Here is a 22,771-nt window from a genome sequence, read left to right on the forward strand (position 1 = left end):
CTTATACAGCACATCGTCTTTGTTCAAGAAGAAACTGCCTGCCAATCTCCTCAAAGTCTTTCTGTCATTGTTGGATGCCCCTGCAGGGTACTCTTGATTCTTCAGAAAGCACTTGATATCGTGATACCAAGGCTTGTCATCGACTACTAGTTCAGCAGCAAACACATACGCGGCCCTGTCAAGGCGCATCACATCGATCCTGGGAGCATGGTTCCAACGAATTACCTTGATCATGGAGGATAGAGTAGCAAGTGCGTCTGCCATCTGGTTCTCATCACGAGGTATATGATACAATTTTACTGTTGTGAAGAAAGTCAACAGTCTTCTCGTGTAGTCTCTGTAGGGGACCAGAGTGGGCTGGAGAGTATTCCAATCACCATTCACCTGATTGATCACCAGAGCTGAATCTCCGAAGATGTCCAGAGTCTTGATTCTCAGATCAATGGCTTGCTCAATACCCAAGATACAGGCCTCGTACTCAGCTTCATTATTTGTGCACTCAAAAGTCAAACGAGCGGTGAAAGGCATGTGGGCACCTTTCGGAGTTGTAATGACAGCACCAATTCCACTTCCTCTAGCATTGACAGCCCCATCAAACAACAAAGTCCACTTTTCGTTTGGATCAGGTCCCTCCTCAACAACTGGCTCTTCACAGTCTTTCATCTTGAGGAACATGATGTCTTCATCAGGGAATTCAAACTTCATTGGCTCATAATCATCAATCGGTTGCTCGGCAAGGTAGTCTGACAGAATACTACCTTTGATGGCCTTCTGTGACGTGTACTGAATATCATACTCTGTTAAAATCATTTGCCAACGAGCGACCCTTCCGGTGAGAGCTGGCTTCTCGAATATGTATTTCACTGGATCCATCTTAGAAATCAACAAGGTAGTATGGTTCAACATATACTGCCTCAGTCGGCGAGCAGCCCAGGCCAAAGCACAACAAGTTTTCTCAAGCTGCGAATATTTGATTTCACAGTCGGTAAACTTTTTGCTAAGGTAGTATATGGCATGCTCTTTTCGACCAGACTCGTCATGCTGTCCCAATACACACCCCATCGAGTTCTCAGTCACTGATAGGTACATTATCAGAGGTCTCCCAGGAACTGGAGGTATAAGGATTGGAGGTTTTTGTAGATACTCTTTTATCTTCTCGAAAGCCCTTTGACAATCTTCATTCCACCTGATAACCTGATCTTTCCTCAGCAATTTGAAAATTGGCTCACACGTGGTTGTTAGGTGAGAGATGAACCTTGCGATGTAGTTCAACCTCCCTAAGAAACTACGGACTTGCTTCTCTGTTCTTGGCTCAGGCATTTCTTGTATCGCTTTTACTTTGGCTGGATCCACCTCAATCCCTTTTTCACTAACAATAAAACCCAACAATTTTCCAGATCTCACCCCGAAAGTACACTTGTTCGGATTAAGTCTCAGTTTGAATTTCCTCAAACGCTCAAACAGTTTCTTCAAATTCACCAAATGTTCTTCTTCTGTCTGAGAATTGGCAATCATATCGTCCACATAAACCTCGATTTCATGATGAATCATATCATGGAACAGAGTTACCATTGCTCGCTGATATGTTGCTCCGGCATTTTTCAGACCAAACGGCATCACCTTGTAGCAGAAGGTGCCCCATGGGGTTATGAAAGTTGTCTTTTCCATGTCCTCTGGTGCCATCTTGATTTGGTTATAGCCAGAAAAACCATCCATGAAGGAGAATACCGAGAACTGAGCTGTATTATCCACCAAAACGTCGATGTGAGGTAATGGGAAATCATCTTTAGGGCTAGCTCTGTTCAGATCCCGATAGTCGACACACATCCGTACCTTTCCGTCCTTCTTAGGTACTGGGACGATGTTCGCAACCCATGGCGGATAATTGGTGACTGCTAGAAACCCTGCATCCAACTGTTTTTGCACTTCTTCCTTTATCTTGACAGCCATCTCTGGTCTTGTTCTTCTGAGCTTCTGCTTGACCGGAGGACAACCTTCTTTGAGGGGCAAGCGGTGTACCACGATGTCTGTGTCCAGCCCAGGCATGTCCTGATAAGACCAGGCGAAGATGTCAACGTATTCTTGCAGCAATTCAATCAGCCCTTTCTTCACATTATCTTCCAAAGCAGCCCCTATTTTGATTTCTCTCTTGGCGTCCTCGGTGCCGAGATTAATCACTTCAACAGACTCTTGATGCGGTTGAATGACCCTTTCTTCCTGTTTTAATAACCTGGTAAGTTCTTCAGGGAGTTCACAGTCTTCATCACCCTCTTCTTCAACTTGAAAGATTGGATTTTCAAAGTCGAAGCGAGCCATAGCAGAACCGTTATCAATAGGATCCGGTGTTGTGCATCTGCATGAGTGATGGTATGTGCTTATGAGTGTGAACAAGAAGTGAAAACTAAACAAAACATTGCCATTTTTTTATTTTGAAAAACTGCAAAAATAGAAAGACAGGGAACGAAATATTTGAATGCAAAAAGACGTCCTTTATTTATGATAAAAAATGCAAGTGTCACATAGATGAGCCCTACAATGAGTCATTACGCCCTGGGCGGAACGTAAGACTTGGATATGCATGAATAAACAAAGAAAATTACTCTTCAAGAAGAGTGACTTGGATAATCTCTTCAGAAGACCAATTGTTGATGACTTCATCCGGGATCCTCGGACGCACCCAGTTGTCAATGTCACAATCACTATCCCCACCCTCTTCATTGATTGCAGAGACCTCACTGGGAATCACAAAATTAACAGGAACAACATCTGCGAATTCATCAATAGCATCTTCAAACACTTCTTCCTCAACCCCTTCCACAGACTCTTGGACAGACAAACCCTCAACCTGGAGGATACCTTTGTCGAGCAAGGCCTGAATACCCTGCTGTAGTTTCAAACAACCTCCACTCTGAGTGGCACAATCCAAACAACCCTTCCCACAACCGGGGAAGACATCGGCCTTCAGCAAGCATCCTTTGATATCCAACAATGGAGTCTTCAGCTTCAACACATCCTTAATGGACTTGGCTTTTCCCTCTATCATGTTAACGTTCGCACCACCATGCTGGGGCATGGGATTGTTAACGACATTCGGAGCCGGTGCAAGGTCGATGGCCTTTGAATCTATGAGGTCCTGAACTACGTGCTTAAAAGCTTTGCAGTTCTCAATATTGTGGCCAGGTGCCCCAGAGTGGAAGCTACACCTAGCGTTGGCGTCGTAACCCACCAGAAGTCTACCAACAGGAGGAGCCAGAGTGCGCAGTTGCACAAGTTGTAGTTGTTGAAGACTAGAAAGCATCTGAGCGTACGACATTGGAAGGGTGTCGAAACGCCAGTCCATCATCCTTTGCCTCTGTTGATAAGCGGGTCTGTTACCCGGTTGTTGTTGCTGTTGATACTGAGCTGGTTGACGTTGTGATTGTTGTTGTTGTAGTGGCGCTGCAGCTGGAATGGTCACAGCCGCAACATACGGTTGCTGATGATAATGCTGAAAGTTATTCCTCCGGTTATCCCTGTTCTGATAAGAAGATATGGCATTTGCATCCCCTTCTCTCCTCTTCTGTCCCTGAATGAACGACTTCTTCACCCCTGATGAGGATCCACCTCCACTCTGGCTCTTATAGGTCTTTAGGTAATTCTCCACCCTTTCTCCAGTAGAGACCACATCAGCAAAGTTGGAAGCATTGCAACCTACCAGACGCTCCAAGTAAGGTCCGGGCAGAGTATTCATGAACATGTTGGCCATTTCCTTTTCCAACATAGGAGGCTGAACACGGGAAGCTGTATCCCTCCAGCGTTGAGCGTATTCCCTGAAGCACTCATTGCTTTTAAGAGACAGATTCTGAAGTTGAGTTCTGTCCGGAGCCATGTCTGCATTATACTGATACTGCTTTACGAAAGCCTCTGCCAAATCCCTCCAGCAACGGATGTGGGCTCTGTCCAGCCTCATATACCATTCCAAGGATGCCCCAGCTAGGCTGTCCTGGAAGAAGTACATAAGTAGCTTCTCGTCGTCAGAGTATGCAACCATTTTACGGAAATAGGCTTGCACGTGAGTTTTGGGGCAAGAGCTGCCATTGTATTTGTCAAATATCGGGACCTTGAATTTCGGTGGCACTCTCACACCTGGGACCAGCCCCAAGTCAGCAACATCTACTCCCAGAAGATTCTGTCCTTCCACTGCTTTCAACCTCTCTTCCAATCTTTTAAACATGGGGTCCATGCCAAAGTCTTCCTGAAGCAAAGGGAACTGATCATCCTGACCATCCTGAATGGGTTGTTGATCTAGGTTGCCATGTAGGATCGGGATAGGCCCTGGTCCATTGGGACCATTAGCCTCTCCAGCTGGAGGATCAGCCAACGTCTCCGGTTGAGTAATAGGGGGATCCCTTTGTACCAACAATCTAAGCTCCTGCTGTCCTTGAGCCACCCCTTGAACCAAATCCATGAATTGATTCATGCGAATCTTCATCTCGGCGAGCTCTGCTTGTAGGCTCTCCATCGCTCTCTGTTGATTCCTTCGGGTACCGTATCGGTGAATGCCTGAGTCAGCTATCCTGCTAGTGGGACACCAAACAAAATGAGAACACTGCAGCGGTACCTGTTATGCAAAATATGACAATGAATATGTAAATGCAATGACATGTTTATCAATTCCAAAAGGTATTCTACCCCCTTGATTCCAGTCTCACATCAGGCGAATAGTGCAAGAAGACTGAGTCATGGATAAACCTCTAAGATCAAGATGCAACAAAGGGAAACCAACATACAAATGAGTTCCAGGAAAAGGGCCTTAGCCAAAAGTACATCAAAAGGGGATCCCCACAACAAGCCTGTGGATTATCACTTAACAACAAAACAAAAGGTAAAGGGAGGAACATAAACCAAGGATCAGCCTCCTGTATACAACCCATAAGGACTGCTCCTCACTTCATCCAGTAATGCCACCGTGTCGGGATGACCTGGAGATTCTGTCAAATGCCGGATAAGCAGATTCCTCTTGTGAATGATCCCATCCAGTTCGTTGATGTGTTCTCTGTAGTAATTCCCATCATCTTCTCCGAATACCTCTTCAAGTCTGGATTTCTTCAAACCTGCCAACACCTTGAGTTCTTCAATCTGTCCTCGAGCCTTATTGAGTTGATCTGTGATGTAGCCATTAGTAGAACGGGCGCACATAAGCTCATTGTTCTTCCCCTTCAGCAAAGTCGTCAATTTCTCTGTTTGACCCGTCAGTTCGGCTACTGTCTCCTCCTCCTTTGCCCTCTGAGAAGTTGAAAATGCATCCCATTGCTCCTGCCACCCAGCTAATTTACCATGAGCATCTACTAACTGCTGCTTGACTCGCCTCAACTCAGAACTGGATGATCTCAAGGCTTCGTCTGTCTTCCTGAAGAAGTCCACCTCCACAACAAATTTCCTCTCTGCTTCCTTTTGCACTCTGACGGCTTCCCCCTTCTGATATTCTGCCTCCTGGAATTGATGCATACAGTCTTGCAACTTCTCACTTAACTCTGAGTTCTTGGTTTGAAGTCCCTCCATGGCACTCTTCAACTTGTCATACTCCTCTCGGCTCACCATTGTTGACTGCTCAGGAGTAGATGGATACAAAGGTTCTTCAATAGGGAACGGCAGACCGAACTCTTCGACTCTTCCTTGAAGCCACTCTTCATACCGAGGGTAAGTTCTACAATCTCCTTTTCCAAGCACAGTTCTTCCCTTCTTGATCACCTTGAGCCAGGCCTCAGCTACCCTATGGGATACCGTCAAATCAGGCGAAGAATGGAAAAACAGAGATTCTTCCACATCCTTTTCCAAAGGCGGAGTTCTTAAAGCATATCCAAACTGTCTAACTGCTAGAGAAGGATTATAGTTGATTCCTCCCCTTCTTCCTACCAACGGAACATTTGGGAAGTTCCCACAACTATGAATAATATCTGCCCGAAGCAAGCTCCGGTCGGACCACCAAGAAATATCTTCAGCTCTCAACCCCATCAATCTCTTCGACCAACTCAACGAGTCCTTGACATTAACGAACACTCCTGATTTGGGTAGGTGAGAACTGAACCACTTATAAAACAAAGGCGCACAACAATTCAACAACCCTCCTTTTCTATTCTTATTTCTGTGGTGCACTGAATGAAAGAAATCTCCTAGCAAGGTCGGTACTGGATTTCTCAACACGAAGAGGCGTATTGCGTCCATGTCCACAAATTTGGCCACATTAGGGAACAAGACAATCCCATACACACAAAGAGCCAACACAGCATTGAAACCCCTCTGGTTACCGTCTTCTAGTTTCTTCTTTGCTTCTCCCAATAAGAAACCCATATGAAAACCACTAACTTCTCCCTTCTGACACATATTAGCCTTCCAGACTGATTCCTCCAAATATGTGGCTGAAGCAACCATGCTGAGATCGGGCAGAAACTCAGAACTGTAGAACAATAACTGTGACCTGATAGGAACTCTGAGAAAACTGGCAATCTCCTCCAAAGTAGGGACCAAAATATAATCCGGGAAAGTGAAACCTCTCAGTGGAGGGTCATAGAACTGTAGCAGTGTGAATAGGGCGTCATGTTGATCTTTGGAAAGAACCGTGACGAAACTTAGAATCAAACCGTAATCCTTTCGGAATCCTTCTAGGGAATCGGGATCCATTAACTGCATCAACTGTTGGATGGGCTCCAAACAGACCACCGGAAACTTGTAGGCGACCAGTCTCTTTCTGCCAATATCCATCTTCAGAAAAACCCCGACCGGAATCAAGAAGAAGATTTAAACCCCCTTGAAATGGATAAACATGTGTTAAATACTATGAATGCAAATGATGTGATGATGCGAATGCAATGCAGTGGTATGTCAATCAGGATTGCTGTATCTGCTTGAACATCTGTCAGGTTACACTGTCTGAAGAGAGAACCACTGAGGAATATAATACAAGATCAAAGCTCTGCTCCAGAAAACCGGGTTGGTTGGAGGTTAAGGTTTCCTGAATTTAGCCCGCCCCTCACTGGTAGGTTCTAAGAACAGAAGTTCGTCAACTTCAGCCCTTCAGTCGCGAATAATACGTTTACCACTGAAGGTTTGGTATTATTACGGGATAAAAGACCTCCACTGACTCCCCTCAACAGGACATCCTAAAGCAAGTTCCCAGTCTCGGGGTCCTCGGGTTGATCGGCGAGAATGCGCCCACCAGAGCTAACATAATCACGTCTCGGAGGAGAGGCCTCGACTGAGTTCTCGGGAAATGGTCACCAGAGTCGACAATTTCTAAAGGAACATCATGTCATTACGGAACATCCGTAGGACATAATATATCCAAGAGAAACCTCGTCTGGGTGTGGTTCTTCACGAACGACTTAACGTAGCAACATGCCACGCAAGCCTCATGATCATCCACTCTAAAACCTGTGTGTACACTCAAGCCTGGGTAATGGGCTTATCTCTCGTAGAACATCCCATCCCAACAAACAAACAACAGCTCCAACAGATACAGCAGATGAATGCAAGCAAGTAAGTAAATAAAATATACAAAAGCATGAACACCCACTAAACAAGAAAATCACACAAGCTAGGAGGGACTCGCTTAGGGAAGATGGACCAGCAAGAGGTCAACTTCTTAGGGTCCCCAGCAGAGTCGCCAGCTGTCGCAACCTGAAAAATACAGTGTGCGAAAAAAAACAACCGGCGAAAGAAAAAGACAGAAGAGTCGCCACCGTGCGTTATTCATCCCAAAGGAGGGAAAGGAAACGCTCGAAGTAAACCTGGAAAAAGGAAAGGAAAAGACAAGGTCTCGCAACCAAATCTTGGGTTCGGGAGTCGGTTATGCGAAGGGAAGGTATTAGCACCCCTACGCATCCGTAGTACTCTACGGGATCCACTTTTGTGGTTTTCGTCTAAAGGGTGTGGGTTTATCTTGTGCTGTTTGCCAAAAAAAGGGTTAAATGAAAATGACTCGCGCGGATGTCGCATCCACTGCATACGTATCTCATCTGAATATGAGAATCAGAGTCTTCGTAGCTCGGCTGACCTATGGGTTAGGGGGATGTGTGCTCGCTAAGACATCGCGTCTTATGCCTACGTATCTCATCTGGAATGAGAATCAGAGCAAGCCGTAGTTCGGCTAACTACGGGGTTATGGATTGGGTTTTGGACGAACAACGTCACTACGCAATCTACCGGATGCTCGACCTTTGGAGACTTACTCGCCTGTAGTAGAAGGAGTAAACGTGTGTTATGGTTTTTAGGGTTTGGGATGCTCGAAGGCAAACAGGCAGTCCTTGACGAAGGAACCGCGCTACCTGTGGGGATACGAATACAAAACACAAAACATGTATCTCAAAGTAAAATGCCACCAAGGGGCTCAAACATTGCCTCCTATCGAGGTCTTCCAGCTAAGAAAGCGATAAAGTACGAGAAAGGGAAAAAATTACCACACGGATAAAGATCCGAAGTTACAGCAACTAAAAGATTAGCAACCCTGAGATCTCTCCAGCTAGACCATCAAAGGAAATCAGTCAATACGAGTAGTCAGAATAAACCTCCGAATGGTATCCCTGCAAGAGTATATGAATCCTCACGAAAACTCGACAAAAAGGTTAGACAAACAAGATGAGATCCCGGGAAAACAATGGCATGGCAACGCCAAAGACAGGTTAGAACAAAACAGAACAAAAAGCAGATACTGTCACGTTCGCGACTGCTTCGCCTAGCGAAGGCTTAGCGAAGCTTCGCTACAGGCTCGCCTAGCGAAGCGGCTAGCGAAGGCCTGCGGGTTTTGGATTCCTCCTTGATAACAGTTCGGTCTCTATGATCCGAAACCCTGTGGTATCCAACTCATAAACGAAAATGATTAAAACATTCAAGATATTGTTATACATATTCATACACAAATATAAACCCGTGGGCAAAACCAGATGTTACCTCATATATTCACAATATTCGAATTCGAGGCGTAAAGTAGTAGGAACAAAGGCATACCTGATGAGAGAGACTGATTAGGATTGAATGGTGCGGCCGGATCTGCAAAGTAGCACTAGGGTTCATGTGAGGCGAAGTGAACTTCTCAGAGCTGCCTGAAGGTTGCTGCAGAGTAGTTCCTAGGTCTCCTTCTCCAGTCTCTGGTCTTTTCTGTTCAGCCAGTGTTCACCGTTTATTTCATTGACTACTCTGGTATTTATAGGTCAAATTTCGCAGCTTGTGGGCTTTGAATGAGGACAGCTCAGGCCCAAAACTTTCTGATATTTCTGAAATGCGCGTCCTTCGCCTAGCGAAGGATTTGCTCGCCTAGCGAGCATGACAGTACTCTTCGCTAGGCGAAGCATCTGCTCGCCTAGCGAGCATGACAGCTCAGCAGCAGATTCTCGCTTCTTCCAGCTTGGCGATTTGCACGGTGAATAGGCCTCATCTGGCCCTGTTGGTAGTACCTCATGTCTTTTCCTTGTGTTGACTGACCATTTGAATAAAACTCACAAAGTGTCCTGGATGATGTCCGAGCTTCTTGGAGCTAATCCCGATTGACATGATGCAATGTGGTATGAAATGCTAAATGACCTAAAAATGAATGCATGAGTGAGGAGGGCAAATTTTGGGGTGTTACACTCAGCATGCTTCGTGGAGTACCTATCAACTGTCTTTATGGTTATCCAGTTACGGACAACATTGGATCAGCAATAAAGCACTCGACTCTACATCTAGGATCCATAGTGGTTTCAGGTCGAAGAGTGGTATACACTATTATCACCATGAGAATAACTTATGACACTTTGCATAACTTTCTATATAGTATTCTCATAGCGGGTCAATCCGGTATAAATATTACTCCTAATATTCATACCTATGTTTAAGACTTGATAACTCTTTATCCATGATCCATGAGATATGATCATCAGTCTACAAACATAATAGTCTTAATGCTTTAATGTTATCCCACTTCACACTAAAGCTCGACTACGGATACTTTAAGAATAGTGTCCTTATGTTTAATGTGTTCTCATGATTAAGTCACACTTAATACATTAAACGAACTATCTATTCCAGGGACTTTATTAATCAACCATAATAAATAAAACGCCTTTAAATAATTCGATACAAGTACCAAAAGTATTAGCCTCTAGGGCTTACACCAACAGTTGTCTGCTTGGGAGGCCTTGGATCCATTCAGCTGGTGCAGTCACTTCAACGCTCCACCAAAAATTAAAATTCTTAGCTGATGATAAGCTAGTTGTTGTCGAGGGTGAGGAGGACATTGTGGTAAGTCACCTCGCATCTTTCCGATACGTTGAAGGAGAAGGGGAGATAAGGGAAGTCCCATTCCAATCATTTGAAGTTATCAATGTTGAAATGGTTTGCCCAGCAAGGGATGAATCAAAAGATGCCGAATCTCCCATGGCATCTCTTAAAGACGCCCTGACAATCATAAAGGATGGACACCCCCAAGGATGGGGAAGATTGCTTGAACTTCCTACCAACAAGGACCGCGCCGGTTTGGGATACAACTCCCAGAATTTGAAGAAGCCCGCGCCAATAGCTACAAGGGGATCAGTGCTCCCGCTATCCGAAAACTTCTTAAGTGCTGGTTACCTGGATGACAACCGTATTTGTGTCGTGGAAGAAAAAGAAGAAGAAGAAGAAGATGGGTTGATCTTCACAAAGACTGATGGAAATGGTGCCACCAAATGGACCGAGATTGAAATACCTAAAGTGACCTTGATTGAAATGTAATTCCCAATGTTGTTTTCCTTCCTTTTTATCAAAAGAACCCATGTCAAGCCCAACTATGGGGGAATCATTTGTAGGGCCTCATCAAATTTCCTTATTAATCATTAATGAAAAAGGGTTCATGTTTGTAATCAATTTTGAGATCCTTGCCTTTCATTTATTTATTTCACCTTTTTTTATAAAAAAAATGGCATTTTTCTTTTTTTAAAAAAAAAATCTTTTCAAATCATCCTTTCTTTCATACCAATAAAAGCGTGGACCTTAAATCATGCAGATCATCCTCGACAACCACCAATGACAATTCTGCTACAGTCTCATACACTTTGACAACCCGATTAATCAAGCTAATGAAGAGTGTGAGGAAGAGGCCGAACTCCCAGAAGAATTGGCAAGGATGCTCAAGCAAGAGGAAAAAGTCATCCAGCCGCACGAAGAATCAGTGGAAGTGATTAACCTCGGGACAAATGAGGAAGCGAAAGAAGTCTGAGTCGGCTCCGCTCTACAAGACGAGGTGAAGACAAAATTGATTGAGCTCTTGAAGGAATACAAAGATGTGTTTGCATGGTCATACCAAGATATGCCCGTCCTCGATACTAACATTGTGGTCCATCATCTACCCCTTAAAGAAGAATGCCCTCTAGTAAAGCAAAAACTACGAAGGACCCGTCCCGACATGGCTATGAAAATCAAGGAGGAGGTACAAAAGCAGCTCAACGCCGGCTTCCTAGCGGTCTCCAATTATCCTCAATGGATAGCTAACATTGTGCCTATACCTAAGAAGGATGACAAAGTAAGAATGTGCATAGATTATATAAATCTAAATAGAGCAAGCCCCAAAGATGACTTTTCACTGCCACACATTGACGTGCTAGTAGATAATACCACTCAGTTCTCTGTTTTCTCTTTTATGGATGGTTTCTCTGGTTATAACCAGATTCGTATGGCTCAAGAAGATATGGAGAAAACCACTTTCATAACACCATGGGGCACCTTCTGCTACAAGGTGATGCCTTTTGGATTGAAGAACGCCGGCGCCACATACCAATGAGCCATGGTCACTCTCTTTCACGATATGATCCATAAAGAGATTGAGGTCTACGTCGACGACATGATAGCCAAGTCTCAAACCGAAGAAGAACACCTTGTCAATCTAGAAAAGCTGTTTGAGAAGCTGAGGAAGTTCAAATTGAGGCTTAATCCCAACAAATGCACATTTGGGGTAAGATCCGGCAAATTGTTAGGTTTTATCGTCAGTCAACGTGGCATCGAAATAAATCCCGAGAAAGTAAAGGTTGTACAAGCTATGCCTGCACCCAAAACCGAGAAGGAGGTCCGAGGATTCCTAGGTAGATTGAACTACATTTCTAGGTTCATATCTCACCTCACTGCCACTTGTGATCCAATCTTCAAACTTCTTCGAAAGGATCAAGCCATCATTTGGAACGATGACTGCCAAGACGCATTTGAGAAAATAAAGGAATATTTGCAAGAGCCTCCTGTGTTGATGCCTCCTGTACCTGGTAGACCATTAATCATGTATCTCACCGTTCTCGAAGGATCAATGGGTTATGTCCTCGGCCAACATGACGAGACTGGTAGAAAAGAGCATGCAATATACTATTTGAGCAAGAAGTTCACTGATTGCGAGAGTAGGTATTCGATGCATGAAAAGACTTGTTGCGCACTAGCATGGGCTGCCAAGCGTTTAAGACAATACATGCTCACTCATACGACATTGTTGATCTCTAAGATGGATCCTGTCAAATACATCTTTGAGAAGCCGACTCTAACTAGTAGAATAGCCCGATGGAAAATGGCTTTAACCGAGTACGATATCCAATATGTCACTCAAAAGGCCATCAAAGGGAGTGTATTGTCTGATTATCTTGCGCAACAACCCTTGGAGGACTATCAGTCTATGCGTTTCGAGTTCCCCGACGAGGATATCATGTTGATTAGGGATTGCAACATCCCCGGTCCCGAGGAAGGACCCGAGCCTGGATCCCGATGGACCATGGTTTTTGATGGAGCTTCTAATGCTCATGGCAATGGCGTTGGGGCAGTAATCACTTCTTCAACTAATTTCCACCTACCCTTCACCGCCCGATTATGTTTTGAATGTACAAACAATATGGTCGAATACGAGGCTTGTATCTTTGGCATTGAAGCTGCCATCGATCTTAAAATCAAAATCCTGGAAGTCTATGGGGACTCAGCCTTGGTAATCAACCAAGTCAAAGGAGATTGGGATACTAGAGATCATAAGCTCATTCCTTACAAAGAGCATGTCTTGAAACTAGTCCCCTACTTCGATGAAATTACATTCCATCACATCCCTCAAGAAGAGAATCAGCTAGCTGACGCTTTGGCAACTTTGACGTCCATGTTTAAAGTTAAGTGGAAGAACGAAGCGTCGTCCTTTCACCTGAACTACTTGGACGAACCTGCTTACTGTCTGGCAGCAGAAGACGAAGCTGACGGTCATCCTTGGTTCCATGACATCATGAAATTCTTAGAGAACCAAGAGTATCCTGCGGACGCGCCCATCACCGACAAGAAGTATCTTCGAAAACTGTCATCCAAATTCTTCTTAAGTGGAGGGGTATTATACAAGAGAAATTATGATTCGGTTTTGCTTAGATGTGTGAACAAGCGAGAAGCAAACCAAATTATAATGGAAATTCATGAAGGACCCTTTGGGACGCATGCCAGTGGGAGTACTATGGTGAAGAAGACTTTAAGGGCCGGATACTATTGGATGACTATGGAGATTGACTGTCATCGCCACGTTCAGACCTGCCACAAGTGCCAAATCTATGCGGATAAGATCCATGTGTCGCCAACACCTCTCAATGTCCTAACATCACCTTGGCCTTTCGCCATGTGGGGCATTGACGTGATCGGACGCATAGAGCCAACTGCCTCGAACGGACACCGCTTCATCCTTGTAGCCATTGACTATTTCACAAAATGGGTAGAAGCAACCTCGTACACCAACGTTACCAGACAAGTGGTGACTCGATTCCTCAGGAAAGAAATCATCTGTCGTTATGGGGTCCCCAACAAGATCATTACTGATAATGGATCTAACCTCAATAATAAAATGATGAAAGAGTTATGCCAGAATTTCAAGATCGACCACCACAACTCATCGCCTTATAGGTCTAAGATGAATGGCGATGTTGAGGCAGCTAACAAAAACATCAAGAAGATCATGTAAAAGATGGTGGAAACCTACAAAGATTGGCACGAAATGCTCCCATTCGCATTACACGGCTATCGTACTTCCGTACGCACTTCCACTGGGGCAACTCCCTTCTCCCTTGTATACGGCATGGATGCAGTCTTACCGGTCGAAGTAGAGATTCCTTCCTTAAGGATTTTGACAGATGTTAAGCTTGATGAGTCTGAGTGGGTACAAGCTCGAGTTGACCAACTAAACCTCATTGATGAGAAGCACTTAACAACCATCTGCCATGGCCAACTTTATCAAAAGCGCATCAAGAGGGCACATGACAAAAAGGTTTTCCCCCGCAGCCTAAAGGCCGGAGACCTCGTATTGAAGAAGATTCTTCCAATCCATACTGACCTAAGGGGAAAATGGACGCCGAACTACGAAGGTCCGTATGTTGTAAGAAAGGTCTTCTCCGGAGGAGCCTTGATCCTTGCAACTATGGATGGTGAAGATCTCCCATCCCCGGTGAATGCGGATGCAGTCAAAAAATACTATGCTTAAAAAAAATATATAGCCCGATATGTTGAAAACCCGAAAGGGCAACTTATGCAAAAATGGGTATCCCGGTAGACTGAAAACCCGAAAGGACAGTCTAGGAAAAAATTAGGGATTTAATAAGAGCAAGAGGCTGCATCCCGTAAGGAATCCTTCTTCATTCCTTGGCAAGTCAATTATGTGGGTCCCCAACAAGTCAATCCTATCACCCTCCTTCAAAAAAAGCAAGATCAAAGGGCGACCAATGGCATAGAAGCTATAGCAGAGTTAGAATTTGGAGGAAACTCGAGATGTTTCATTGCCATTACAATTATCATTTTCTTTTTGCAATCACCTCTTTTAGGAATTGCTTTCCTTTGTACAAAATTCCCTACTTGTGGAATCACTTGTCAATAAAAATCAGTTCCCTCACATGTGTTCCATATTTTTACTTTTCCCGCTTTGTCTGCGAAATATGACCTTTTTCTAAATAAAATTACATGGGAAATTTTCGATTAAAATACCTTTTTTCAAAAAAAAAACTATAAGGGAGACAATATCGAATTACATTCTTTTTAGAATTTTGCTAAAGGTAGTCAAAACACATTTCCAACCCAAGGGTGCCACACAGTTCTTTGGACTAGGCCGGTCATTTCTCCCCCCAATGGGAATTCTCAAACATTACATTTGATAACATGAAATTATATCACATTTGAAGACTTAATTCAATTAGATTATATTATCATTTACTTTAATTTATCCCATTTTATCAGATATTATGCAGTATTTCTTTTCTATTTACATCAGGTACCCATTTTGAAGCAAAAGTGAAAAAGGGAAGAAAAGGAGGTGTAGAAAGGAGTAAAAAGGAAACAAATATCAAAGACCAAGCCCAGCCCAAAAGAAAGCGCACGTTGTGCCTGTGACGGGCGTCACAAGGGTTGTGACGAGCGTCACACTAGAAGCATCCCTGTGACGAGCGTCACACATGGTGTGACGAGCGTCACACCATTCCACTAGCTTTTTGGCGCAAGTCACGCTCTCAGAAGAATTGAAGAAGAACGTTGAGAGAGTTCGTGTCCTATGCCCACGCCGTGTATTTAGCCATGCTGAAGACTCGTGGGAAACGGAATGCAGTTACCAAGGCTATTATAAATAGCCATCTCACAAACCTAAAAAAGTCTCAGTTTTTGCACGCTCAGTTTGCCGAAGCTCTGCCAAATTTTCTTTTCACGCCTTTGCTTATTTTTCTTCCTTTCCAGCAACTTAGCATTGTTTATTTTATTTATTTCTTTTGCAAGATTTACATTCTTTTTCCCTTGCAAATTTACCTTTCCAGTTTTTAGCTTTTAGATATTTTTCGCATAATAGTTTCTACACCGGAAACTATTGTGCAACTTTATACCGGATTTAACCTTACGTTATATTCCAGTTTTATTTCCTTGATTTAATTTACTGTCTAATTGAAGAATCCAAGAACAAATCCTACCGGCTTGTGGTGGAGTGTTCAAGACCATTGTATTACGCATTCAGGTTCTTTAATTGTTATTTAATTTTTAATGTTTTATTCTATTGTTTATTCATATTGCCTGCCTGGAATGAGTCTGTTTATGCATGATATAAATTCTTATTTATTTAGCATGTCTGGCTAATTTGCCTAGGTATCGGTATGTAAAGTAAGCAGAATAAGGGATCAAGACTGAGTCGGTCTATTTAAACTTAAAATCAAAATCAATCTTTTTACGGTTTCAACTTACAGGTTTAATAACAAGATTTTTTACAAAAGTAAAAGACATAAAGAAGTTAAAATCAATAGAGCGAGAGTTTGAGATTTTAACTGGACAGTGTAAGTTAGGCATTAATTCTAGATCAGGGCGAGAGCAAGTTTTAGAGTTAATTAAATTCTGACCTTTTCCAAAAAGTATTTTTAAAGATTGGATGTGAGGACGAGAGTTAAGCATTTGGATTTAATTATATAACCTAAGTCAACAGAGCGAGAGTTTGAGATAAGGGTGTTTAAAACGGTCAGTATTTTCTTAAAAAGAGTTTCTGCAACTTTATTGTTTTCAAAATATGGTTTTTGACTTAATTATAAGTGACAGCAACATTAATATAAAATCATGGTTTATTCAACAGAGCGAGAGTTTGAGATAGAACCTTTAACCAATGAAGTTAACCGAAACGATTCATTTTAAAACCAAGAAACCGACAAAGACTTGATTCCCTAGTTTTGACGAACTACATACCGATATCCGTTTTATTGATATTTAATCTAGATATTAGTTTAGCTCTTAGTTTTTCCCCAAACAATCAAACATTTTCACCTTAGATTTACGTAGTAACCTTAGATAACGGTATATCGATTCATAAGTCCCTGTGGGATCGATATCTTTTAAAACTACGCGATAGAACTGTGCACTTGCAGTTTGTATCCCATTCTCGACTCACCCAGTCGAGCGATCAAGTTTTTGGCGCCGTTGCCGGGGACTTTTATTCAATCGATATCGTAACTCTTCCGTTACGCTGTAGAGACTAAGGTTTCTTTTTCTTCTATTTTCTTTCTTTCGTTGATTTGTATGCCACGCACTCGCTCTCAAGGCGAACCGCTCTATTTACGAATCAACGATATCGAACTATATCTCCGAGTCTTACGACGAATTCGGGAATATCGTGCTGAAAACAATCTCCCTCCTATAAACCTTCCAGATTTCAAAAACATTTTTCCTTCTTTAACCGAGATGGCAGAACCAGCTCGTGCTCTTAGAGATTACGCCGCTCCATCGCAAGATGAACCGCATTCAAGTATTGCTCCGCCCGCAATCGAAGCAAACAACTTTGAACTTAAACCTTCGTTGTTGCAGGCTGTGCAACAGAACCAATTCTCTGGAAATCTTACCGAAGATCCAAACCTTCATTTATCCGTATTTGTTCAATACGCTGATACTGTTAAAGCTAATGGTGTCACTTCAGAGGCGATTCGACTTCGTCTTTTTCCTTTCTCATTAAGAGATAGCGCTAGAAGATGGCTTCAATCTCTCCCTTCCAACTCAGTCACCACATGGAACGAGTTGAAGAAAGTTTTTCTTGCCCGATATTTTCCGCCAAGCAAAACAGCTATGTTAAGAGCCCAGATAAACGGATTTAAACAGAAAGACAACGAGTCTCTTTTCGAAGCATGGGAAAGATACAAAGACATGATGAGACTTTGCCCACACCATGGTTTGGAAGACTGGTTAGTAATTCACACATTTTATAATGGTCTCTTATACAATACAAGGTTAACAATAGACGCCGCTGCAGGTGGTGCACTAATGAACAAACCTTACGCTGATGCTTACCAACTTATCGAGAGCATGGCCCAAAACCACTATCAGTGGGGAACCGAACGAACGAATGTGGAAAAACCTCAACCGAAAACTGGCATGTACGAGATAAGTAACCTTGATCACGTCAATGCAAAAGTGGATGCTTTGGTCCAGAAAATTGAAAGTTTAAACGTATCACCTCCAGCCGCCGTGGTTGCTATAACTCAGAATTGCGAGGTCTGTGGAATCCAAGGCCACACTCCTGCGGAATGTCAACTCTTGACTGGAATCCAAGCAGAGCAAGTAAACTATGCTCAAGGAAGCCCCTATTCGAATACCTATAACCCAAATTGGAAGAACCATCCAAACTTCTCATATAAGAGTAACAATGCTTTATACGCACCTGGACAGTCTCTAAATCAAGCCCCATCTATATCTCCAGGATATCAGAAACAGAATCCTAACAATAATACCCCTAGAAAATCCAACTTGGAAATCATGATGGAAAACTTTATAGCTTCCCAACAACAAACCAATAAAGATTTCTTAAACCAGAACATACACACTGGCGAACAACTAAAACAACTAGCAAGCAAAGTAGATGCCCTGGCTACCCATAACAAAATGCTAGAAACGCAAATATCTCAAGTAGCTCAACAACAAGCACCTACTGCTGCACCAACTGGTACATTCCCTAGACAGCCCCAACCCAATCCGAGAAGCCAAGCTCATGCAATTATATTAAGAAGTGGAACGGAAGTGGAAGGACCGTCTGACCCAAGGATAGAAAACCAAAACCCTAAGAAATCTACTGAGGAAAGTGAACCTAAGGAAAAGGAAGAGAGTAATAAGGAAACCCTAGAAAAGAAGGAACCTTATGTACCTCCACCACCTTACAAACCACCTATACCTTACCCTCAAAGGCTTGTTAAAACCAAAGATGTAGGCCAATTTAGAAAATTTGTTGATCTCCTTAAACAATTAAACGTTACAATTCCGTTTACCGAAGCTATCACGCAGATGCCCTCATATGCTAAATTCTTAAAAGAAATTCTTTCCAATAAGAGGAAACTTGAGGATAGCGAAACCGTTACACTCCCTGCCGAATGTAGCGCTATAATCCAAAACATGCCCCCTAAACTCAAGGATCCGGGTAGTTTCTCTATACCCTGTCACATAGGAAAATTTGTCATCGACAAAGCCTTATGCGATTTAGGAGCCGGAATTAGCGTTATGCCTTTATCCATATGTAAGAAACTGGAAATGGGAGAATTAAGACCGACCAAAATGTCTGTGCAATTAGCAGATCGTTCCATCAAATATCCTGTAGGAATCCTTGAAAACGTTCCCGTACGCATAGGTCAGTTTTACATTCCCACTGACTTCACAATTATGGACATTAGAGAAGATGATACGACACCTATTATACTAGGAAGACCATTCTTAGCAACTGCCGGTGCAATCATAGACGTAAAACGAGGACGACTCACCTTCGAAGTAGGTGAAGAGAAAATTGAATTCATTCTTTCCCAATTCTTGAAAGCACCTGCAATAGAAGATACATGTTACTTCATGGATATCATCGATGAATGCATAAAAGAAGCAGAGTCAGGAGAAGACAAATCATCAGACTATCTTTTAGAGGATAAATCTAAACAATGCCTAGCAATAACACCGGATCCTACGCAGTGTCTTAACAAACCAACCCCTGATTTGAAAACACTTCCCAAAAATCTGAGATATGAATTCCTAGACTTAGAACTTGAACGACCTGTGATAGTTAATGCAGATCTAGGAAGACTCGAAACAGAAAAACTCCTACATATCTTAAGAAAATATCCAACCGCACTAGGATACCACATCACCGATCTCAAAGGAATAAGCCCTTCTATTTGTATGCACCGCATCATGTTAGAAGAAGACTGTAAAACCTCTAGGGAACACCAGAGAAGACTGAATCCGATCCTAAGTGAGGTAGTAAAGAAAGAAATAACCAAGTTATTAGAAGCAGGTATTATATATCCTATATCTGATAGCAAATGGGTTAGTCCTGTACACGTTGTACCAAAGAAAGGAGGCATAACCGTTATTGAAAACGAAAAAGGAGAAACTATAACTAAACGAATCGAATCGGGATGGAGAATGTGCATTGATTATAGGAAACTAAACAAAGCAACCCGAAAAGATCATTTCCCTTTACCATTCATTGACCAGATGTTAGAACGATTAGCTAAACATTCACATTTCTGTTATTTAGACGGTTATTCAGGCTTCTTTCAAATACCAATTCACCCTGATGACCAAGAAAAGACAACATTCACATGCCCTTTTGGTACCTTCGCGTATAGACGAATGCCGTTTGGTCTGTGTAATGCCCCTGCAACTTTTCAAAGATGCATGATGGCAATATTCGCCGACTTTCTCGAAAACATCATGGAAGTATTTATGGATGACTTTTCTGTATACGGACAGAGTTTCGAAGAATGCCTTGAAAACCTGGAAAGAGTTCTGGAACGATGTGTAAAAGTAAACTTAGTACTTAATTGGGAAAAGTGCCACTTTATGGTACAAGAAGGCATTGTTTTAGGACACATCATCTCGAACAGAGGAATTGAAGTAGACAAAGCCAAAATAGAGGTAATCGAAAATCTTCAACCCCCAAGAACTGTGAGAGAAGTACGAAGCTTTTTAGGACACGCCGGTTTTTACCGACGATTCATCAAAGACTTCTCTAAGATAACTAAACCCTTAACCGGACTGTTGATGAAAGATGCTGAATTCATATTCGACGATAACTGTTTAAAAGCATTTCAAACTCTTAAACAAGCATTGATCTCCGCACCCATTATGCAGACACCAGACTGGAATGAACCATTCGAAATAATGTGCGATGCCAGTGATTATGCTGTAGGTGCTGTTTTAGGACAAAGAAAGGATAAAAAGCTTCACGTTATATATTACGCTAGCAGAACCCTGGATGAAGCACAGATGAATTATGCCACAACCGAGAAAGAACTCCTAGCAGTGGTATTTGCGCTAGATAAATTTCGTTCTTACCTGGTAGGAGCCAAAATAATAGTTTACACTGATCACGCTGCTATCAGGTACCTTTTAACAAAAAAAGATGCTAAACCTAGACTCCTAAGATGGATCTTGTTACTGCAAGAATTCGACTTAGAAATCAAGGACAAGAAAGGAACTGAAAACGTAGTAGCAGACCATCTCTCTAGACTTGAGAACCTTGAACCAGAAAGAACATCCATTAATGATGATTTCTCGTATGATAAACTCATAGCTACTTTGGAAGAGAACAACTCCGACATGCAAGTAGAAACCACCTTAGCTATATCTGTCATACCATGGTACGCTGATCTAGTCAATTATTTAGCTGCCGGAATAGTTCCACCTACTTTATCTTACCAACAGAAGAAACGATTCTTCCACGACATAAAACACTATTACTGGGATGATCCCTTACTTTTCAAAAGAGGCCCCGATGGTATTTTCCGTCGATGTATACCCGAAGAAGAGGTAGAAAATATAATCCAACACTGTCACTCTGCGCCTTATGGCGGACACACAAGTACATCCAAGACCTGCTCTAAAATCCTACAAGCTGGCTTTTATTGGCCAACTATATGGAAGGACGTACATGCGGCTATTAAGGAGTGTGACAGATGTCAACGCACGGGAAACATATCTAGACGTGACGAGATGCCACAAAAAGGTATTTTGGAAGTAGAGATTTTTGACGTGTGGGGGATAGACTTCATGGGACCCTTTCCATCCTCTTTCGGTAACAAATACATACTCGTGGCAGTTGACTACGTATCAAAATGGATCGAAGCTATAGCTTCTCCAACAAATGACACCCGAGTAGTAACTAGACTCTTTAAAAATATAATATTTCCGAGATTTGGCATCCCAAGAATAGTAGTCAGTGATGGTGGATCACACTTTATATCCAAGGTACTCGAAAAACTACTACTTAAATATGGAGTGAGACATAGGATAGCAACACCTTACCACCCTCAAACCAGTGGACAAGTGGAAGTATCTAACAGAGAAATCAAGCAAATACTAGAAAAAACGGTCGCCACTTCAAGGAAAGATTGGTCATTGAAATTACCAGAAGCTTTATGGGCATACCGAACTGCTTATAAAACTCCCATAGGGACGACCCCATTTAAGCTCATTTATGGAAAATCCTGTCACCTCCCGGTAGAATTAGAACATAAAGCCTATTGGGCTATTAGAAATTTAAATTTGAATTATAAAGCCGCCGGTGAAAAGAGAATCCTTGACATAAACGAATTAGAGGAACTCAGAAGAGACGCCTATGAAAATGCCAAAATCTATAAAGAAAGAACAAAACAATGGCATGACAAGCGTATATCAAGGAAAATCTTCAAGCAAGGCGACGCAGTACTTTTATTTAACTCTAGACTAAAGTTATTCCCGGGAAAACTACGATCCAGATGGTCAGGACCTTTTCATATCACTAAAATCTTTCCCAGTGGAGCGGTAGAAATAAAAGGACAATCTACAGAACCGTTCACCGTAAACGGGCAACGTCTGAAACATTATCACTATGCGGAAACCAACGAGGATTCGCAGATTCTACACTTAGACGAAACGCCCCCAGGACTCATAGACTATATTTAACAGTTTTTTTTGTCGAGCTTGCGACATTTAAACAAAGCGCTTAGTGGGAGACAACCCACAAATTAATTTGTTATTTTATTATTCTATTATTATTATCAATTCCCTATTTTTCTCTTAATTATTTCTTTTAATTTCTATTTAGTATTCATTATTGATTTATTCAAAAAGAAAAAAAAATATATATATATATATATAATAATAATAATTCTTTTCTTCTTTCGGCATTTGGCCAAATCCTGACTTAAACTCATGTTTCTTTTCTCTAGCTAACACTAACCAGATGGGACATTCTGATCGTATGGGTATCAAGTTCAGAGGAATGGCTCAGAAACGAAAGTTTGAAGAACTAGCCGCTAGAGAGATGCTACCT

The 22,771-nt window shown here is 42.4% G+C and overlaps 1 protein-coding gene and 1 pseudogene across 1 annotated transcript; one reads left to right on the forward strand and one right to left on the reverse strand.

Annotated features, from left to right (window-relative positions):
* The first annotated feature begins 12,535 nt into the window (after nucleotides 1-12,535).
* Nucleotides 12,536-13,497, forward strand: LOC127122270 (uncharacterized). The gene is made up of 2 exons (XM_051052634.1): nucleotides 12,536-13,281; nucleotides 13,413-13,497. Exons 1-2 carry the CDS (start codon nucleotides 12,536-12,538, stop codon nucleotides 13,495-13,497), a joined length of 831 nt encoding a protein of 276 aa, XP_050908591.1.
* A 4,057-nt stretch (nucleotides 13,498-17,554) lies between these two features.
* LOC127124315 (uncharacterized) lies at nucleotides 17,555-17,654 on the reverse strand (annotated as a pseudogene).
* Between the last annotated feature and the right edge of the window lie 5,117 nt (nucleotides 17,655-22,771).

This window comes from Lathyrus oleraceus, chromosome 2 (genome assembly GCF_024323335.1).
Source record: "Lathyrus oleraceus cultivar Zhongwan6 chromosome 2, CAAS_Psat_ZW6_1.0, whole genome shotgun sequence".
In the NCBI taxonomy this organism is placed as follows: Eukaryota; Viridiplantae; Streptophyta; class Magnoliopsida; order Fabales; family Fabaceae; genus Lathyrus; species Lathyrus oleraceus.